At 35.4% G+C, this 17613-nt stretch overlaps 1 protein-coding gene across 2 annotated transcripts; it reads left to right on the top strand.

The window, feature by feature from the left end:
- The first annotated feature begins 3125 nt into the window (after positions 1 to 3125).
- On the top strand, positions 3126 to 10293 carry MAGOHB (mago homolog B, exon junction complex subunit). Of its 2 annotated transcripts, none has more exons than XM_069490680.1 (5): positions 3126 to 3236; positions 5457 to 5515; positions 6411 to 6521; positions 8440 to 8522; positions 9954 to 10293. In XM_069490680.1, the coding sequence occupies exons 1-5, from the start codon at positions 3143 to 3145 to the stop codon at positions 10051 to 10053; spliced, it is 447 nt and encodes a 148-aa protein (XP_069346781.1). In that variant the 5' UTR covers positions 3126 to 3142; the 3' UTR covers positions 10054 to 10293. The 2 variants fall into 2 exon arrangements, with proteins under 2 accessions (XP_069346781.1, XP_069346782.1); XM_069490681.1 differs by having other exon boundaries at positions 3143 to 3191.
- Positions 10294 to 17613: the final 7320 nt, after the last annotated feature.

The raw sequence follows: 17613 nt of genomic DNA, 5'->3' as shown, positions 1-17613 counted from the left end.
GACTGAAATAGACTACCACATTCTGGATTTTTAAAAAAATATAAACCACTTAAGCATGCCCTTTTAGACCATATAATATGCTTATTCTTGACTTACTACTCTGATCCATTTAACTGCATGAGATAGCCCTGACCTTTGTTCTGTAAAAACAAAATGAGAGCTAATCAAAAGTTACTGATTAAGAAAATAAATAAAAAATATGAGACTATTATCTTTAGTATTTATCACAATAAAAGTAGACTATGTTTCTGAAAACTGGAAGTAGGGATGATTTGATCATTTTAAATAGAGAGGCAAAAAGAGATAGGAGGATAGTGCATGAAAGAGAGATCAAAGGAAGAGAGAATTTTAGATGTAGGGAAAATCAGCAGAATATTTTAAAGATTAAATTAACAATTATAAAGAACTATCTCTGAATATAGCTCCCTGACTTGATTCATCACTATGAAACTGAAAGAAATAAAGTTAAAAACACTAGTGGGAAATCACTGTTTTGTCAATGAATATCGTGAATAAGTCATTAGGTTTTAATTTCAGTTGGAATTGGAAATAAAATGTTTATTTCTTACCTACTTCACTTAGGGTTTTAAAGTTGACCACTGTGTTAGCAAAGGTAGAAACAGTACTTTGGCTTAATTTAAGCAGCTCAAACATTTATTTTCATACGTAAACTGTGGTGATATCAGTATGTCCTAATTTGGAGCCTATAGCTACTGATATTGAAAAATGTTCACAAAATATTTTCACTATTAAAAGTGTATGAAAAGGTTCTTACATAACTGTGCTGACCAACAGGGTAGCTGCTAGTCACATGTGGCTATTTAAATGTTAATGTAAATTAATCAAAATTAAGAATTCAGTCCCACAGCCACACTAGCCACATTTCAAGTACTCACTAGCCACAAATAACATTACTGTTGTGTAGCATCTGAGAAGACCACAAAACACAAATGCTTTATAACTTTGTAATCCTTGTCACAATACAAGAGGTATGTATTTTGGCACATTTTTGGCTTAAAATATGAAGACCTAAATAAATATAGTTTCATATTTTATCTTAAAAACAAGTAGGGTTATAGAGAATTAGTCTTGAACCCATAATTCTTTTTAGGGGATCAAGAGAATAAGTGGCCCACTTTGTGCACTTTTAATCTCTATTTACCTAGTCACAAATTCTGATATCCATAGCTCTAATTAAGTAAACATGAAGATGAACACTGGCACACGTGCCAAAAATTTGAAGGAAATACATTAGGGAATCTAAAGATATTGAATGAGGCTTCCCACATAATTCAACGAAATGAATTACAGCCAATATTTTCAGCAATACTATGGAATACTGTGCTCAAATTTCTGTGAATTATTCTTAAGTATGGTGACCACCTCATTCCAGTCTTCCTGGGACTTTCTAGTTTCCATTCCAGTTTTGTGAGACTCAAAGTCCCACATCCCAGGAAACTACACAGTCCTGGACAAAATGGAATGGCTACTTCTAGTGGTAAGGCACAGTGCTTTATGTTTCTATGTATTTTCCAAAATGGCAGCTTACAGTAGGGACTGATTAATTTTTCTATATTAACAGTTATACAATTTGTTAATATAAACTCAAGATAACCTGGCTCAATTGCCTTTCTAGTCATTTCATGTCCACGACCCTTATGTTCTAGCTATGCTGAATTTCTTGGCTTTTCCAAAACATGCATTTTCACACCACTGTTTTTGCTCAGGCCATTCTCTACCTGGAATGCTTTTTCATTCCATTGAACATATACAGAACTTACCCCTCAAGGTCCAATTCAAAAAATACCTCTTTTCACACACTTTCTCCTCTCTGATACTCTCCTTTTTTCAAATTTTCCTACTCTGCAATAGGATGACTTGCTGCTTCTGCCGCACTACTAGCATGTTTTACATATATTTATTATAACAATTGATCCTTTGTGCTGGTATTTGCCTTACATGTAGACTACAAGTGCAAATGGCTGTTTATTACTAATATTCAACTGTTTCTGGCACATGAGAAATGCTTGTTAAAACTCATGTTTAATAAATTTCAAAGCTTATTTTACACATTACCTCATTTGATCCTCTCAAATATTCTGTGAGCTCGACAGAGTTGATTGCTCTATATCCATTTGGTTGATGAACAAAAAGGCTTAAAGATAGTGGCTTGACCAGGGCTAGAATGAGTAGTTTGGGTAGTGAATCCAAAGTCTTCTGACTACCACTTTCTGCTAAATCCCACCGAAGATTATCATCCAACAGACAGGATTGCTCTGTGTGTTGGTGGTCAGTAATATTTGACAAGCCGACTTTGTGTAAAAGCTCACCCTGTCATTCCCTGTCCTTCAAAATCATCCGATAGCGAACCCTTCTTTCACTTTCCCAACTTAATTCTATCAGGTAAGAAATGGCGGCTAAACCATCATTTGATTTTAAGTCAAATGGCCCAAGCTTCACAGGCTACTAAAGGTTAACCTTTACTGAATGAATGAAGCACCTTAAAAGTTCTGCTGTTAAAAGTAACGCTTTTATATCATGACTGTCAGGGCTTTTTAGTCTCAGGTGCTTTTTAAAACTTCAGTTCTCTCGTCTGATGGATTCCCTTTAATCTGTATTCTTATAGGCTTCTAGCTGCCTGATAACTTGCAATCATTATCCAAAGGGGAAAGTCCCCTGTGAGGAATCAAGAAAAAACTGGTTATAATCCAGCTCAGCCATTCTGCGCTTTGTCTTCACTTAGCTCACCAGTTAAAGGGGAATAAAGCCACACCCACTTAGAATGCCGCGAGAATCGAGAGACTCGAACAGTAAAAGCGACTTGCAAACCTTACTTTTAAGTCCATAAAAAATGTTATTATATTTTCACACTTCTATTTTTTGCTATTAAATAATGTAATCTACTTAATTTTGAATATAATGGGTCCCCAAACCTAGCAAAGCGAAGGTCACGTCACCGCAACCCTCCCTCCGGGGACGCCACGCTTCCACGTGAGACGCCGCGTCCACGCTTTCCTCTCGGGTACCCAGGAGGCGGAAGGGACGCGCCTGCAGTGACGCACTTATCTTGCGCGACTGACGTCACTGCCGGGCGCCAGGCGGCACGTTGGCCGGGATTTCGGCGGGCATCCTGGGCACAAAAATGGCTATGGCTAGTGATTTCTACCTGCGCTACTATGTAGGGCACAAGGGCAAGTTTGGACACGAGTTTTTAGAGTTCGAGTTTCGGCCGGACGGTGAGCAGAGGAGGGGCCTCCGGCGCGCGGTGCTGGGAAAGGGGAGGCGAGACCGAGAGGTCGCGGAGGCGGCGAGGCGGGTTCGGGTGAACGAGCCTTGGTGGGCTGGGGCGGGCGGAGGCCCCTGCTTTCGCTGTGGTGTAGAGGGGCTTAGGAATATAGGACGCCTAAATTGGTCTTGTGGACTACCGGGAAATTGATTGCTGTAAATTAATTTAGAAAAGTCAATCCAGTCACATACTGAAAAGTTGAACCTATGGCAATCCGAATCCTAGAGTCAGCGCACCAGAAGGGACTTTAAAGTTCTGTAGGTTATCGCCCTAATTTTAAATGCCTGAACGTTTTAAAAACACTCCCACTGAGCGGTGGGTCAGTGGATGCTTGAAATCTTTTAGTGACCAGTAACTTTCGGCCTATTCATTCATTTTATTAATTCAGGTTGTGTGTAGTTTGGGAAGAGCGCGACGTGTAAACAAATGAGTGTAATAATATGTTTTAGGTGGTTAAATACAATTGTTCACTATAGGGTGCCTTAAAAGTACAAAAAAAAAAAAAAAGTGGGGGGGGGAGAGGTTAATTCCACAGGAGGCAATCAGGAAAAGTTTCCCAGGGGACTAGACTCTTGAGACGAGTCTTGAAATGAGAGTAGATATTTTCTTGGCCTCTGAAGGGGGGGGGGGGGAACAACAGACTGTGAGAGCAGAATGAGCACAGGGCTAGGTGAAACTGCTACGTATGTAGTGTGCAATTCTCTTTTGACAGCTCTCTATTTAGAGAGTGTTATAGTGCATTGAACTCATCTACGAGGAAGTTCAATTGGATATTTTTTTTAATGCGCATTATATGCTGGGGAACATGTATTAATACAAAAATTGAGGGTACAGTAATGAGTGAGACTTTAATTTTCATCATGGGCTTATGTCTTGGTGGGAGACAGAGACATGTAACTAACTATAAAGCAGTATGCATATTAAGTGTTATATGCATGCTTTGGACAAGGTTCTATGACAGCATGAACAAAAAATTAGAGGAGGATCATATATTAGGAAAGGGGAAGAGTATCAAGCATTTCACGCAGAATTCAAGGTTTATAGCTCTGCAATTACTCAGAAACCTTAATCACCTTATTCATTCTTGCTCTTCCCATGTCTCTTCTGAATTTAGCTCAGGAGCCAAATTTACCAGAGTTTATCTATTCTTTCCTTATGTAATATTGTTTTCAGTCCCCTTGCCTATGAACATCAACTTGTCTATATCAGTTTTAACCAATCATGTCAATTAAGTACCCAAATATTATCAGGGAAATTTCATGCTAGAACAATGGTTCTCATCCATTTATCTGCTTCCACACCGTTCTGCATACTTCCGTTGGTAATAGTGAGTCTTTTGACTCACTGTTATGTTTTGACTGATTTATAAGGGGTGTACCTCATTAGGGTAACCTATCATTTTAGCATGTCAACAGCACATTGTAGCTGTATCTGGGCTACTGGCTAGCCATAAGGGGAAGTGTGCATCAGGCATTACAAAAGTCATGATGGATTAAAAATAAATATAAATCAGCTAACAAACTGGTTAAGTTTTATCCAGAAGTAGTACATAATTGTTTTATGTGCTTCCTTGTCATAACTCTAAAATATTATCATTATCATAATTATATACAGTAATTTGAAGAAAAATCATTAAAAGAAAATTTTGGCATAATGGAGAAAGTGTGAGTATTGGAATAAAGTAGCTCTAGATCTGAATCTTGTGTTTCCCTGGACAAATTATTTAACTGTGCTTTCTTGCCTGTGAATAGGTGAGAGAATAAAAACTACTTTTTTAAAGTTTGTTTCACAGACTAGATTAAATGCCCCAGGTAAGGCACTTAGCACCAATATAGATACAACAAGCTTGAAAACAAATTTTAGTTTCTTTTTCAGATTTCCTTTCTAGTTCATGACATAGCTTAAGAAAATAGGCCTTAAAATGACCTATTATGTATTGAAGGCATGGAATATTTAAAAATTTGGCTAGTTTCAACTTCAGCCAATTCACCATCAAATCTTTAGTTAAATGTCTGTGTCTAGTATTGATATTATACTCGGAGGGAGGAAATATGAATAAAAGTAGGGGTATAAAATGATCTTTACCTTCAAAATTGCTTACAATGACATTAATTTATTTATTTTGGCAGTTTTTGGTGTTATAGATTGAATTTTTTCCCACTCCCTACAGGAAAGCTTAGATATGCAAACAACAGCAATTACAAAAATGATGTCATGATCAGAAAAGAGGTAATTTCTTTTTGAATGTCTAATTTTTTACATTTAGTCCATTTTCCTTGAGTCTGTGTTAAATTTATAAAAATACATGAAAGGCTATATTGTAAAGAAGAAGGCAATTTATAGATTGAAAAGTGTTTCCATTTAAATTATAAGCTATATATAGAAAATTATTTTCAGATATTTATTACAAATATATATATTTGCTTATTTATTACAATGTATATATTTTCTTATAATTTATTACAAATGTATACATTTGCTTATAATAAAAGCCTTTTGAAGTACACACAAAAAAGTAAATAGATATAATTGTAGCATCTAACAACAAAAGTAACAATCTGAATATATTAACTTGTCTCACATTTGGGTCTATCATTTAATTCATTTTATAATTAACTTTGTTTTTTTACTCTATTCACTGTTTAAAACTAATTGGTAATCATGATAGTATAACTTTTAAATGAAAGGCACAAAAGATAGGGATAAGAAAGTTTATTTTGATTCAGTGATTCTAGAAAAGAGAAATAAAGAATTAAAAAAAAAAGAAAGTTTAAAGCACTAACTCTGATACGTGCTTGCATTTGTTGCTGTTTACTTCATAGATCTTGTGTTATCACCAATAACCACTTGGGGATATTTGAGTCTCCATGTTACAAAGGCAGAATACAGGGTTTTAAAAAGGGGCTAGGGATGAAAAGAGGGAAAAATACGTATTGAAGGAAAGAGTAAGAGATGAAAACTAATATAAGAAGGATGAATGACTCTCTTATTCTGTACTTTTGGAGTCAGAATTAAATATTTCTGTGAGATTCTATGAATATTCAAGGTTTGTAACTTTTATTTCCTTCTGAATTCTGGGAGACATAGGCAGGCATTATGAAATTTTATTATAATTCATTTTCAGGCTTATGTACACAAGAGTGTAATGGAAGAACTAAAGAGAATTATTGATGACAGTGAAATTACAAAAGAAGATGATGCTTTGTGGCCTCCCCCTGACAGGGTTGGCCGACAGGTTTGTATTTAGTGATTCTTTAAATGTATCAGTATTAAAAATTGACAACATAATTAATTATGTTTCCCATTATTAGAATGAATTCTCATTGATTCTTTGGTTTTCCACTTATTAGGCACCTGGTAAATACTCTTGAGTTTTATTTCACTTAGCTTCATTTTCAGTGCTAACTCCTTGTAGTAAAGGAGTCAGTGCATAGCTCTAAATTTAGACATCTTTCTGAACAATCTTCTCTGTAGACATCCCAGCCAAAATTAGGATATTTTCATGCTGTTATGAATAATTTCTATTGTATGTTGGTCATTTTTATTGGGAATAAGTACAAATGTTTGTTAAATTTGAGACTTCAGATTCTCATTGACTATGTAAAATTCACTTTCTCCAAATTATAACTTTCAAAATTTTTATTTTCATCCTTATGTCCCAGAGAGACACTTGATTGGTGGTTTCTTTGTTCAAACTGACCATTGCGTTTGCCTCTCGTATTTTCTTCAGAATAATTGGTGTTTCTCAAAAGGCTTCTGAAGAACTCTGAAGGCCTAATTTCACTGTGTATAAAGAAATTTTGGTTTCTGAATTGGGTCTTTTCAACTCTTGGAGAAATGAGATACGACCCCTGGAAGGAAGAAATACTTAATTCACTTTTGTATATTCCTGAGGATTATACTTTTAGAAGAAAATGTGGAGAAATCTAACAGATGCTGACACTCTGTAGCAGTAACTTAACTCTTCTATTTAAAGAAACGTTATTTAGGAAAGCAAAGGTAATAGTTAATAGGATTTATTTTATGCATTGTATCACTTTTAAAAAGTAAATTTAGACCTCAGTTTTATGAATTTATACATATGTACTAAACTACAACAGCAACTAACCTTTTCTATCTTTTACATTCAGGGAGAGCCTAGTGTTTCATGTAACCATTTGATGATGTGTTCATGGGTTTTGGTTGGTGGGGAAGAGTAGGCATGTTCCAAAAATTGCCCATTGGATCATTAAGTCAAAGATTTTGTGATTGTTAGAGAATCTTAGTTAATTCTCCATTTGGTGTGTGCCATAAACTGCATAATTAGGTCTTTTGATTTAATATATAGCTAGGACTATCTTAATGGTGTGTTTGTTAATTTAACTTGAAAATGTGTTACAAACATAGCCTCTTAATTATTGGTTTTAGATTTGCAGATAAAGAATATAGAGAAAATTCTATATCATTTATTTTGGGGAGTATTTGTCTTACTCTTCTGGGATCAACTGTCTGTACCATGACTGATCAGTGGTTATAAATATCAACAAGTGTTTTCCTCTGCTTTATGAGTTTTGAATTACACATTTGTAAAATAGGCTAATAAAGCCTACCTTACTAGGTTATTTTAGGGATTGCAGAGAATGTTTGTAAGGTCCCTAGCAGCAGGGCCTGACACATTTAGGTGCTAAAGTGGTGGCCATTATTATTATACATTTTGTTTGTGGAATCTTATGGAAAGGGAAAATATCTTTGTATTTGTTATATTAAAAATAGGTTTATACCCATATCATTAATTTTTACATGTGCTTGGAAGAAATGTCTTTACTTTTTACTGACATTATAAGAAACATTTCTGTGTCATTTTATTTTATAGCATCTTCTCTGTGATGTCACAGGAAAGCAATTCTTGGTTGGTAATAAAGTTGAGGGTAGTGCTATAAGCAGTTGATAAGGCTTTTATTTTAAGGATATAGTTTATGTCTGTTGATAAGGCCTTTATTTTAAGGATATAGTTTATGTCTAATAGATCAAGTGTCTTCCCCTTCACGCCACCCCCTACCGACTACTAGAAAACTTGTGACTAAAATGGGGACCCCCTTTGTAGCAAGAATATAGATATCTCTGAGATAGATTTTTATATTAACTACATTTCTCTGCTATTTCATTTTTTTCAGGAGCTGGAAATTGTAATTGGAGATGAGCACATTTCTTTTACTACGTCAAAAATAGGTTCTCTTATTGATGTAAATCAGTCAAAGTAAGTATGTTAAAGCATTTTGGCAAGCCCAGCATTATTAGAGAGGCTAATTTTAGAACTGTAGTCAGTTTTTTAGCCAAGATTATTTCAGTGGCATCCTGTCGGTTTATTATGGAGATGCAATTTTGATTTTTACAGCATTAAAAACTTTTTATCTTGTCTCTCAAAGAAATTAGCAGGCTATTTCACAGATTGTTAAAAAACATCTTATTCCGACACCTCTGTGTAATAACTCTCAAATTTTATTAGCTATTTTGTGTGAAAATCTGGGTACAGTTTCAGAAAATTTAAAGAAATCCTTATTGGATTTTTATCAGCCTCATTAGCCCCATGTAATATCACTCTCCTTGGATTCAATACTTGAAAAAAATTGAAAATATTTGATATAGCTTAAATATTCTTTTAGCTACCTACATTTTCCCAAGATCTATGTTTCTGGTCCATTGTAGCATATCCTATTGTCTTGGTCTGATCCAGGCCATTTCTTCTCACCCTTTCCCCTCAAAATGTCCCCGTAATGCTCTCACTTTCCCCTGTCACTTGAAATTATAATAATGTATTTGTGTGCTTTACTGGTTTGAATGTAAGCTCTCTAAGAGGCTTGCTGTATCTCCAAAGTTAGCACGGTGTTTGACACATAGTTGATACTTTATATAAATATTTATTAGAGGGAAAGGAGAAAGGAATGAATGCATAAGAACTATTGGGCACAAAAGGCTGTGCTCATAAAGACCAACCAATTACTTTTAAACTGTCAAATTTATTTTCCTACAGTTGATGAGGGTGTGGCATTCAGACCCTACTGTGATTGTAAATTGCTAGTGTTGTCTGGAAAGCAATTTGGTAATATGTATCAAAAACTGTTAACATTTTTTATTCCACTTTGACATAGTAATTTCATTTATGAACATCTGTTCTAGGGAAATATTCTCAAATACTGGAAAAGCTTTGTTATGCATGAAGATGCTCATTGAAGCATTATTTATAATGAGAAAATAATCCAAATGTCTAACAAGGAGAGAATAGTTAAAATTATTAGCGAGTTATTTTTTTAATGCTATGGGAAAAGTAATATAAAAAAGGGCAAATGGAAAATATTTATAGTTATTCCATGAGAGTGAGGCATTACAGTATTACAGGTATTTTTTCTGCTTTATATATCTTTGTGATGCAGTTATTATGTTCATAGGGAGATAAACACTTTAAACATAGAAATGAATATTGATGAAGAAACTATATTTTTTCCCCTACAGAAAAGATAGAGATATTAATCATTCAGTCTGTTCATTTTAGTTGTAAGCAAAATCCTTCGTTTCTCCTAAATTCTATTAACTTAATTGTTACAAGCTTTTGATTTTATTTGTTTTAGGAATTTATAACATTGTTTCATTCTAGAAACAAAAAAGTAACTTTTACCTTTTTAAATTTTAGGGATCCTGAAGGCCTTCGAGTATTTTACTATTTGGTACAAGACCTGAAATGTTTAGTTTTTAGTCTCATTGGATTACACTTCAAGATTAAACCAATTTAAATTTTATGTTTCTGAAGCTGTTTGTATATTTAATTAAGGGATGCGTAAGGGAGGGTTTGTTTGTTATTTACAATTTTGGGATTTTTATGAATTTGAAGCAAATACATTTTTTTGTATGTAAACTGAAAATAAGAAAAATACATAAACAAGCTTAATGGTTATCATTACTTGGGTTCAACTGGGTTGGACAGTCCCCACACACATTAAATTCTGTAAATAAAAACCACCTTTTGTTGAAGATTTGCTCCAATAAAACATCAAAGCCTGGATGGAGAGTGGTGTTTGTTTTGATTTCAAGAGGCTATGTCTCTTAAGAAATTGTTCTATTAATAGTTTGAAAGATGTTTTAGGTAGAAATATGTAGCCAGATTCCCATCTAGTAAAGACAATTGCAGATCTTCCATTATTTCTTTCATATATGATTGGATTGAATTTTTTGATGCTTACAGAAGCTGTTTACAGAAGGTTCTGGGTTTTTTACAGTTATCACAAACTCTTCAGGGATTATTCACATTTAAATATTTTTGGTATAAGCAGTGATTTCTTAAGTGCTGCAAGAGTAAAGTCAGTACATCTTTGATTATGCTGTTATTCCTTATTTCACTATATATATTTTATGTGGGTGTGGGAACTAAATGAGTTCTCAGCTTTACAAATTTTCTAAAATTTAGACTTACACATATGTTGTGTATGTGTGTGTGTGAATGCATATATATTTTAATTCCTAATGAACACATCTCACTAATGTTTCCCAGTTCCCTTGAACCTCTTTCTGATAGATGGCACCTTTCATTACTTTTCTTAGTAATAACTGTGCCTTTGGTAATTTTACTCTTCCATTCGTACCCCACACTCTAAAAAGTTATGTTGTCCTGGTAGTTATAATCCATTGGGACCAGTCAGTACTGACGTCAGGTTGGAAGCATTACTGTTGTCCTGGTAGTTATAATCCATTGGGACCAATCAGTACTGACGTCAGGTTGGAAGCATTACCCTCTGAAGGCTTGCCAGGTCTCCCGAGCAGCTAGGCTCTAGAGCAGCTCTGTCCAATAACTTTTGCAATAATGGAAATATTCTATATCTGTGCAGTCCAATAGGGTGGTCACTAGCAAGGGGTGGCTACTAATTACTTGAGATGTGCCTAGTGTAACTATGGTGCTATTTAAGCATTTTTTACCTAACATGAAAAATATCAAACATAAAGCTGTTGAGAGTTGTAAAGTGAACACCTATATGTCAATGTAGAATCTATACCTTTTTTAGTGTGATGTCTATTATAATAAATCATCTTGATTTTTCACTTAACTGTTGTAACCGGTGCCAATAGAGTACATTTTTATGTAGTGCTATTTAATTTTGATTAAATTTAGATAATCACGTGTCTAGTGGCTACTCTTTGGACAATGTAGCTCTAGAGCTGTCTTGGTAACCTGTTTGCCATGGTCCTTTTGACTGCTGAAGAATGCATGGCCAATGTCTTCAGGTTTACTATGGAAAGGCAACTGATTTCCACTTCACTGTGCAAGACTATACTAGCATCTTCAGGTCTCATGGAAATAAATATTTCTGTTCAAGTCGTAGACCTTGATGAATGTGCAGTATAAAACCCTCTTACACTGATGTCAACCTGAGGGAGAAAGGAACAATTGCTTTTTGAACCTCTGGGAGGCCTACCGTTTTTGGTTGTTCCTCAAAATAAAGTTCATTTTGTGTCTTGTTGAATAAGATGATCCATTCAAGACTGAGCAAAGTTGGGGAGATGTAGTCCTTAGATCAAAAAATTTTTAACATATTAACTCTTTGTCCCTATTCTCTGAATTCCCTGTAGTATTGATTTACTTATTTTGCTCTATAACCCCTAGCTATTAAGATTTCTCATATTCAAACCAAAATTGGAGAATACCAATTCTCCAGTTCAAACCAAATTAGGAATATACTTGATACTGTTAGCTATGATTTTCATATACTTTGAACTGGCTCTTGCTTTGATTGTAAGCCACTGATGGACAAATGATCATTAGAAATTAAATTGTGAATAGCACTAGTTTTATTTGAAATCAGATTTTTACTACACTCAGGTCAGCAGATACATGTTCCCTCTTGCTTCCTCCCTCGATAAAGAGACCTCTTGCAATAATCAAATTTCTTTTCCAAGTACTTGTTCTGCACCTCATGCCTCCTTTTCCCCTTTCATGGGATAGTGTGTCTCCTACCCAGAACCTAGCACAGTCTTTTCCATATAGTAGGTGCTTTTTAAGTTTGTTGAATTGTTTGTCTTTTGTTTTTGTTCTTATTGCCTTCACATTATTATCTTGGATATTTCATTGACATAAGGCTGAGTCTATTCATGTGGACATTTTAAATATGAATAGAAGTGATAGCTGAGATGTATTTTGTATATTCTATTGTTAGACTATATTTTGATTTGAAGTGTGTGAGACCTGTGAACATCAGTTGTGCTATAAGTTTAACCTGTGATCCATATGATTATTTTAATAATTGGATTCCTACCATTAATAGATAATGAGCTAGAAAAGAAAAACCAAAAAATTTTACTAAAGATAAACAACAAAGGTAAATGAATGATTTGAAGGTGAGCTCAGACTCTGCCTTGGGAGACTCCCCAGACGATGAACAGTAAAGTCGGAGAATTACAGCTCAAAATCTGGTGTCTGTGTTGTCCCAATCTGAACTTTGTGATAAGGTGGAGAAAACACTGACTTAAGAATCAAAAGTCTTAATTGTGGATCAGTACTTAACTATTTTCATTTTCAACCTGTGAGTAGACTTTATCCCTTAGTGGCACAGAGCTTAAATAGCTTATTTTGCCATTATTTTATCATGCTTGCTTAGTTCCTGAGGTGGCCCTCTCATTTGCTTACTTAGAAATTGAAGGAAGGATGGTTACTGTTTGCTTGACTGCTGGAGGCCCAGCTGGGATAATATAGAGTATTTTAAATCTAGAGCATTAGAATAGCTTTTATTGTAAAGACAAAAAGGGCAAATGGAGTAATTAGGGGAAAGTGAAATCTCAAACTGGAAGTCATTTTAATTTTTACTATAAGAGCCAGGAAATTTACTATCACTCAGTGGTGTAAAAACTAGATATTAGGACAAATGGGAACCTGGCCAGGTGAGGTTACTCCTCCCAGTGAAGTGACACAGCCCATCCTTCCCTGTGTGCTAGTGGTTATTCCAGACATCCTTACTTCAGCCTAGCACAGGAAAAACAGCACGCCACTGTGAAATAATAAACCACTGAGGTTTGAAGGTGTGACCAGGAGGTTTGAAGGTGTGATTGGGAGGTTTGAAGCTGTGACCGGGAGGTTTGAAGGTGCGACTAGAAGTCGTGTGCTAAGCTTCTAGCTAACACAATTGTCAGAAAGAAATGGGGTAAAATGTGTGATTTGTCAAATACAATAGGCTTTTGCAGCAGAGCAACCAGAAAATAAGTAAGTGAATATTTTATATATATTCATGTTTGTATGTATGTGTGTATGTTCTGCACAAAAGTGAATTTGGAAGACAAAGTACAAGAACATTCAAAACTCTTCGAACTTATCTTTCTGTCTTATTAACAGTGGTTGTGATTGTTGTGGTAAAGTGTGGTACTTCCAAGCTTACGCTGCTTCCAATCTTGTTCAAAGGGCCATGTTAGGAGTTTCAATTAATCCTATCTGAAGTTACGGTTATCTTCTGGTGCTGATTGTTTCTTTGAAGAAGAAATTTTCCTTTTCCAGAGATTCATAGCTTGGTAATAAAAAGAAAATAGAGCTTAGAGATAGCAACTATACAATTTGGATTCCCAATCATGAGTAGCATTCTACCTCTTTTCAAAACTATGAAAAATCTAGATTTTATAGTCAATCCCTCTTAACTTTATCTACTTTGTTCATCAAGTGCACTTGTAGGGATCATATCTCTTGTATGTGTTACAGTTACAATAATGAGTAAGACAGATGTGGTACTTACTCTTACGGACTTTATGTTATGATAGAAGAGACAGACAATACGTGAGAAGTGTAAAAGAGTGTGTTCGGCACTCATCCAGCTTCCATCCTGAGAACTACTCACCCTCAGCAACTGTAGGGATGTAAATCAAAATAGGAAAAAGCCTCAGCATCACCACTCTCTCCATGGGGCAGTAAGATGGGAGGCTATGGAATGGTCTTCCTAGAGCAGGGGTGGAATGCTGCCCCGGTTCCCAGCTCCCGAACTGTGTTAGTGTACTGTCCCCACCCCATTCTTGCAAACACCTGCACTCTAGCCTCACATGGTGGGATAGAGAACACAGCTCAGTGTGTCAGGACTTCCGGATTGCAGTCTGGTGCTTTAGAACCGTAGGAGAGGAGAAACAAAAAAACGAGAAAACATGGACTTATTTTGAAGTGTAAGAAATCCTGTATGTAGTGCTAATTTCATTTGATTCTTCCAAATCTGTGAAGTAGGTGATATTTCTATTGAACATGTGAAGAAACTAAGGCTTGAAGATTTAGAGTGACTTGTTCAAATTTTTACATACAGGAAGGATTTGAATCTCAGACTTCAGATAACAATATTTAACATTTAATGGGAGCCTCCTATATATCTATATATATATATATAGATATATATGACAGGTTCTGGTTGGGCACTTCATACACCTCATTTCATTTAATCCACACTGTATCACCATTTTACTGTGGTGAATCTGAGACTTAGGGAAGTGAAGTGACTTGCTTGAAGTCACACACAGGATCTAGCGGCCTGCATTTCAAGCTAGATCTGCCTGGTTGCAGAATTCATGCTTTGTGGCAAGAGCTTTGTTGAAAGCCCAGGTCCTGAATTTCCAGTCCTTCCATGCTCTGTATCTTTAGGCAGGCCTGATTTTAAACATGGGTCAAAATTAACAATAAAGTTTCCTGAGGCAAGTCAATGAATCTCTTCACATTAGTTTCTTTATTTGTGAAATGCAGACAGTAGTGAATACTTGCCAGTGCTGGGAGGTTTCTATATGGTTTTATACCTGGGAGGTATAAAATGACAGTGTCTCTCTCCGCCTGCCACCTTTTCAACAACCACCATCACTGCCCCCTACCACCACTCCCTGTCTCCTCTCCGCAGAACTAACTTCCTTTATTTATTATTTTGGCATTGGGCCAGAGGGCTAGGGACCATCATCCTCTGGTTGGGATTGACAAAGCCAGTCCCCAGGATTAGGAGAAAGAAAAGAAAATGCCCAGCAGCAAGTATCAAGTATTCCTGAGGCGTCCAGACTCCACCCATGGAACTTTACGTACATTACTGAGTTAAATTAGTCTCTGGGAGGTATTTCAGCTGGCAGCCTGCACGTGATGACAAGTGGCAGACCTCAGCGGTGATTCAGAGGTTAAGGATTGTCAGGAGGCAGAAGTGGGCTGGATGACGCCCAAACAACAGGAAGCATGACCTAGACCAGGTCTTGGTGGTCAGATCATGCAGCTGGAGGAAGGGCAGGAGGCATGAGCAAACTGAAGAAGAGGGAGGCCTGCTGAAGAATGATGGTTTAGCGTGGCTAGAGGTGGGTAGGGGAAGGAAAGAATAAGCAAGGGATTTGGTGAAGCGGGTGGAGTTTGTCTCTGTGAAAGCAATTTCCCCTTCTGTTCTCTACCTCTCTCACCATCCCACCCCATATGCCCTCTGATCCCATAATTTCATGTTTAAAAAGTTTTCTAAAGAAAATATTCAAATGTACAGGCCAAATATTTTTCACACTAGTGAAAAATTGCAAACAACATAAATGTCCAACATTAGGAAATTGCCAAAATAAATTATGGCACACCCATGTGGTAATAACTCTTTAAAATAAGGGAATTACTTATCCTTTATGAAAAAGTAATAGATTAAAAACACTGTATATGGAATGAGACCAATTTTGATAGTAGACATAATGTACTGATAAAAAACCCAGAAGAATATATACACCACATTTTTTATGGTAGAATTATGGATGTTTTAAAATCATTTCTAAAGCACACTTACCTGTAATGAACATAAATAGAAAAAAGGAATTTTTTTTCCCAAATAGTAAAATATAAGGGAACATTTCTAACAGATAGGCTATTATTTATACTAAGAGCTAAAGAACTTAGCCATGACACTTCTCATATAGACATATGTGTATATATATATGTACATATGTTTATACATAGACGTTTTAGTTATCTCTTCTTACTAGCAGTTTCTCTTAAGCATGTTAGTTTTGTTAAAGATATTAGTCAATTTTGAATGTTCTTTTGCAAAGAGTACTAAGTGGCTGGTGAGTTGAAATGGAGGAAGATACAGCTCACGACCGTCTTTCCGTTACCAGCAATATCAGCTTTCATCATACAATTTCCGTTTATCACTTTGGTCAAGAGGAGGGGCAGAAAATTTTGAGTTGGAGTATAATTCAGAGACAAATCATTTCTGCTTTTCATTTTACAGCCCCTAAGGGATCCAGGACTGGAAGGGCCACGGTCTCCCTCATCTCGGGGTCAGTGTTCTCCATCTACATCCCTCCGTGGCACCAGTACAGGTAATCCTCTGCTTTTATTCTCTCAGATCTTTGTACCTGATTATTGGTCCTACTTATTCTAGGAATAAGGCATTTAACTACAAATGACTTGGCATGAGAGTGGGATTGATAGGAAATCATTCTCTGTTGATTGAGTTAGAGCTGCCTTAACTCTGAAGGGTGTGAAAATTGTAGTTCAACATTCACAGAAAGTTATTTTCTCTTTCTCAATATGCTATGATTTTTGCTTTGTGTTATTCAAATAAGAAAGAGAGGGGGGTTAATTACTTTTTACTTGGGTCTAATGATTTACATAATCTCTATTTTGAAGGATTCTGTAATAGAAAAGACTCTTTTTCCTAGGAAATTAGTGAAAATGTGAATAATTAAGTTTAGAAAATTTTGTAAATTAAAAAAATTTAGAAAAAATATAGTGTGCAGTTTTTTTCCATATTTGTTGTGTCTTGGATATCATCTTCTCACACTAATTTATGTAAAAAGAAATAAATTTTAAATATTTACTATTTAGTAATTTTTTCTATGCTGGCATCTATTAATAGATCTCATCCATTATGAACATTAACTAATGACTACCTATTTACAAATTTTATTTTCACATAGGCTTCTTTGGCAACATCATACACTGGAATATTATTTCTAAAATTCTGATGTACATGGAATCATTTGCGATTAACAATACAGGTATCTGGACTCTAACCTAAGAGATTTTTATTCAGTACATCTTGCACAGAGCACTAGAATCTGGAATGTTAACCAGTCTGCAATATTAACCCTCAAATAATTCTTTTGCAGATGGTATATGGGATGCATTTTGGGAAGAGAGTAGAGTCATATATAATTGAAAACAATGCAAAAACTTTAAAATATTTATGTGTATTTTGGAACATGTATAAGTCATTTTAAAGCCAAGATAATTATTTTTTTAGCATGTAGGATTTTTGTTTTTTGAATTGCTAGCTTAAAAGTATTTCAATGATTTGAGATAGTACCAATTTCACCTAACATTTGTATATGTATGTTGAACA

The sequence above is a fragment of the Eulemur rufifrons genome, chromosome 16 (assembly GCF_041146395.1).
Source record: "Eulemur rufifrons isolate Redbay chromosome 16, OSU_ERuf_1, whole genome shotgun sequence".
NCBI lineage: Eukaryota > Metazoa > Chordata > Mammalia > Primates > Lemuridae > Eulemur > Eulemur rufifrons.
This window is presented reverse-complemented; position numbering and strand designations above follow the sequence as displayed.